The following is a 4,593-nucleotide window of genomic DNA, read 5'->3' as shown; positions in this document are numbered from 1 at the left end:
CATGTGGTTGCTGGGATTTGAACTCCGGACCTTCGGAAGAGCAGTCGGGTGCTCTTACCTACTGAGCCATCTCACCACCCGGCGCACGCCTTCAATCCCAGCACTTGGGAGGTAGAGGCAGGCAGATTTCTGAGTTTGAGGCTAGCCTGGTCTACAAAGTGAGTTCCAGGACGGCCAGGGCTATACAGAGAAACCCTGTCTCAAAAAACCAAAAAAACAAAAAACAAAAAACTATATGCAATAAGAATAATTAGGAAAACTTATCAGGTAAGAATTACATTCACATTGTCCAGTCCATGTGTATTTGGCAACCTTGGAGAAAGTAGTATCTATTCTATCTTGGTGAGCTCAAAGTTTTGTACCTAACATACATTACCAACCTAAAAATATCTTAGACCTTAAAACATTTTCTTAAATCCTAAACAACTTAAGCTTAATTTTGAGACTATAATACCATTGGAGACCTGAGAAGGATAAATATTACCCGAGGAAACAGGAAGTGCAAAGCAAACTGCTTCCCACACTATAGAAATGACAGAAGTTGAGCCGGTGGTGGTGAGCTGCGCCCAGGGACCTGACAAGGGCACTGCTGAAGTGCGCCATGCCTTTCCTTGATATTCAGAAAAAGCTGGGTATCAGCCTGGACCGCCACTTTATGTTCCTAAGTTCTGAGCAGCCACACAGCATCGGTGAGACCCGGGCGAAAAAGTAGTGCAAAATAGAAGACTTCGAATAATGCTTACTTCGGTACAAAACGATAAGGCAAATGCATGATATCAAGAAACAGCAGGAGAAGCTAATGAAAGAGGGGAAATACACCCCTCCACCTCACCATTTGGGCAAGGAGGAGCCCATGTTTAAGGAAAGCTCCTTCATTAAGTATGTAGAAATAAAGAACTACTCAGTCTTTTAAAAAAAAAAGAAAGAAAGAAAGAAATGACAGAAGTTGCTGGATACATGAACTGTCACCCAGGGTTTCTCTGGTTGGAGCATCATCTGGCATATATCTGCAGGGATTATGAAGGACTTGCCTACCTCGTCCTTGCAAAGCTCAGCTGTGTCCTGCTTGTCTACAGCTTGGACAGCATGCAGTCTGCAGTTGAGACAAGGACAGGTTTTTGCCTGGTGACAGCTTGCCACGTTTGAAGCAAACTCCATGTGCTCATTATCTTCTTGAAGTAGAGTAGGGGTGCTGCCAGGAGCAGACATGTCTCACTGTCAATGTAAAAACTTTTTTTAATGAAAACATCTTAAAGTGCCATATTCTGTAGATCTCTTGAGGCTTTGGATGATCATTTATCTCTCTGTAGTACATCTGAATAGGTAAATATTGCTTGTTTCTAGCTATCTACTATCTGTCTGTTCAACATTGAAAACATTTTTTTTTTGTTTTTTGTTTTTTCTTTTTTTTCTTTTTTTTCTTTTTTTTTGTTTTTTCGAGACAGGATTTCTCTTTGAAGAAATTAGCTTTGGCTGTCCTGGAACTCACTTTGTAGACCAGGCTGGCCTCGAACTCAGAAATCCGCCTGCCTCTGCCTCCCAAGTGCTGGGATCAAAGGCCTGCGCCACCACGCCCAGCTTTTTTGGTTTTTGTTTTGTTTTGTTTTGTTGAAATCATTTATAGAAAGCTAAATAAAGCTTTTTTTTTATTATTATTAACTAAACTAGTAGCTAACATGACTCCACATTTGGTTAACTACTAACTGGAATTTCTTAATTATCCTGAATGGTTTCAAAGAGTAGAATTTCACATTGCATTTAAATGAATAGGTAGAATACCTTAAACAAGAGTTGAAAAAAATATGCAATATATTATAGCAAATATATAACCTTAAATTTGTATGAATATGCAGAATTTCATACCAGTATAAAATTACTTGGCTTGTTGATTTCTTTAGCTTAAAAGTGGGTTCAATAATCTACCCTTTTATCCTATCATTCATTTTTTTTTTTAATGTATATGAGTATACTGTAGCTGTACAGATGGTTGTGAGCCTTCATGTGGTTGCTGGGAATTAAACTCAGGACCTCTGTTCACTCCGGCCCCTCTTGCTTACTCGCTTGCTGTGGCCCAAAGATTTACTTACTATATGTAAGTGCAGAAGAGGACATCAGATCTCATTACAGGTGGTTGTGAGCCACCATGTCGTTTCTGGGATTTGAACTCAGGACCTTCAGAAGAACAGTCGGTGCTCTTACCTCCTGAGCCATCTCACCAGCCCCCTATCATTCCTTTATCTTCCCCTTTTCCATCCCTTCTCTCCTCTTTTTCTATACCATTAGATAGGAGAGGAAGAAAGGTAGGGGAAAGGAAATCGAAAAAGAGATCCCTGAATCTAACCCCGTTTGACCAATACCATCAACAACTTGTAACCAACCCCCTTAAACGATGACAAACTTCCGTCACCCACCAAATGACCAAAACCCACCCGCCCTAATTTTTTTCGAATGACGTGTCATTCTCTTAAAACTGCTTCCTGCTGTTTGTGGGTGATGTTCTCTTTTGGGGACCCTAAGAAAATTGGGATGTTGGCCAAATCCTAGGAAAGCTACCTGTATCGTTTGTCGTCCAGTCTCTATGCGATGAGGAAGTGAGTGCAGGGCTCGCCTGAAGCCCTGCCTGGAACAGTTCCTGATGCGGGACCATCTGGCTAGCCACATAGACATTCTTCTGGATTCAGGCTTTTGTGGGGCTTGCTCTTGAGGCCATCTGAGGGAGGATCACCAGGGTTCCTTGTCTTCTTTGTTGTCTGGTCCTTCTGCTCGGATTTGTTCTTGGTTTCTTCCCCTTGTGTCTGCTGCCAAGATTTTTAGGAGGCCTTCCCCTGTCAAACCGCTATGGAATCCATAACCTTTCTTCTGTTGAAACAAAGGCAAGAAACCTCTTCTTCCACAACCCAACACATTTCCTACCTTCCATTCTGAGGTTTTCACATATAAAAACTGAACAAATTCACCCCTCCTTCCTAAAATCAGCATGATTTCAGCATCTGTACTACCCTTCTCATTGGCGTATAAAATTTTAAAGTCAGTAGAGCATTAGCCTGTCTCGGGAAGATTCCTTACCCCCTTCTGGTCTATGAGCATTTCCTTTATGGCTGTGTTAGATCTCTCTGTACAACTGCTTCTCCTGTAGGTTTGTGAGATATGCCAGTAATGTATTTTATGCCACAATGTTTAAAATAATCTCATACTCTAATTGATACATATGTGGAAGTACCATCAGCTTCAATCTCTATAGGCATCTCCAAGAGAGCCACCATCTCTAATAAGTGTGACATCTCAGAATCGTTCCTTTCAGAATGCAAGGCAGAGAAGCCCCTTGGAATTCTGCATCACCTGAATGGTGTATTAACACATGTACATATTTAAAATTTTCAGATTCTATAAAATGAAACACATTCTGTGATATTGTTCTAAGGTGACTTCATTAAACATAATTGTATTCTTAACTCAGAATAAGTCTTTTTAACTAGGAATGTAATATGCTGCCATTCTGTTATTTCATCATAAGGTGGCCCTGTAGGTTTTAGGTTAGATTCCTCTGAAATTTCTTCATGATTCATAGCATTGTCTAAATTTTGTTATATTGTTCATAATTTAGCTAGAATTTTTTCAGACTTATCTAAGTCTTCTTTCTTCTGATCTCTCTTAAAGGGGACATAAAATTGTAATTGTTACTGAAAACAAAAATTATTTGTATGTTGATAAGTGGAACAAAGTCATATGGGATCCAGATGCATTGTGTCATTGCATTTTCCATTTTTTAGCATAGAAAACATTTTTCTTTTCAATCTCTAACTCTCTCCTTACGAGCTCCCTAAGTATCTTCCCGAGTCTGTTAACTTTTCTCCTCTCCTCCTGCCCTCACTGTGGGGCTCCACGTGTCTGTAGCTGGACTCTGCCAGGTCTCTCTGCTGCTCAGCTAGCAAGTTGTGCTGCCTGATGGCTCCTGGCCCTGTCTCTCTCTGCTCAGTCCCTCTCTCCACCCGACTCTTGCCTATTGTGGGCTTTTACCCACAAGCACCTGTGTAGATGCGGGCCCTCATGCCCTGCCATGCTGGGCTGGGCCTATTGTCTGACCTTCACCCACTCTGGGAAGGTGGCTCCTGGCTGCAGTGAACTGCCACCTGTTCTGGCTCCAGGCCATGGGCATAGGCTGCTCTGTGCCTGTGAATGACTAAGACCCTAAAAATCCCACTAAAAACAAGTTTATCTTCAGCTTGTGGCTATAGGAATGAGGAATCATCCATTGGATCTGCCAGTGCAGTTCACAGCTAGTGCTTGCGCCCTCAACCTAACACGCCAGGACCTGGCCAGGGGAATGCCTGTTCGTCTGTTGGCAGAGATCACCGATCTGCTGTTCAAAGCAATGAAAAATTTCCCCTACTACCAACAGGTAATTTTAACTAAATCCTTGACTGATTTTTAACCTTAGCACACACTTATGAAAATATGTATTATTGAGTTGCAGTTTTTAAGGATAAAATAGGACTTAATGTTATAGGAAAGAAGTAGGAAATATGGATAAGAAATCAAGCTAAGAGTTCGAGGCCAGCCTGGTCTACAAAGTGAGTTCCAGCCAGGGCTATA

General features: G+C 41.5%; 1 protein-coding gene and 1 pseudogene across 1 annotated transcript in view; both read left to right on the top strand.

Moving 5' to 3' along the window:
• The window catches only part of Zyg11a (zyg-11 family member A, cell cycle regulator), a 37,902-nt gene that overhangs the window by 19,150 nt on the left and 14,159 nt on the right, over positions 1 to 4,593 (top strand). Inside the window, exon 5 of the mRNA XM_029540388.1 lies at positions 4,223 to 4,399. Coding sequence (XP_029396248.1) covers positions 4,223 to 4,399 — 177 coding nt within the window. The remainder of the gene's footprint in view (positions 1 to 4,222; positions 4,400 to 4,593) is intronic.
• LOC110323181 lies at positions 555 to 913 on the top strand (annotated as a pseudogene).

The sequence above is a fragment of the Mus pahari genome, chromosome 6 (genome assembly GCF_900095145.1).
Source record: "Mus pahari chromosome 6, PAHARI_EIJ_v1.1, whole genome shotgun sequence".
In the NCBI taxonomy this organism is placed as follows: domain Eukaryota; kingdom Metazoa; phylum Chordata; class Mammalia; order Rodentia; family Muridae; genus Mus; species Mus pahari.
This window is presented reverse-complemented; position numbering and strand designations above follow the sequence as displayed.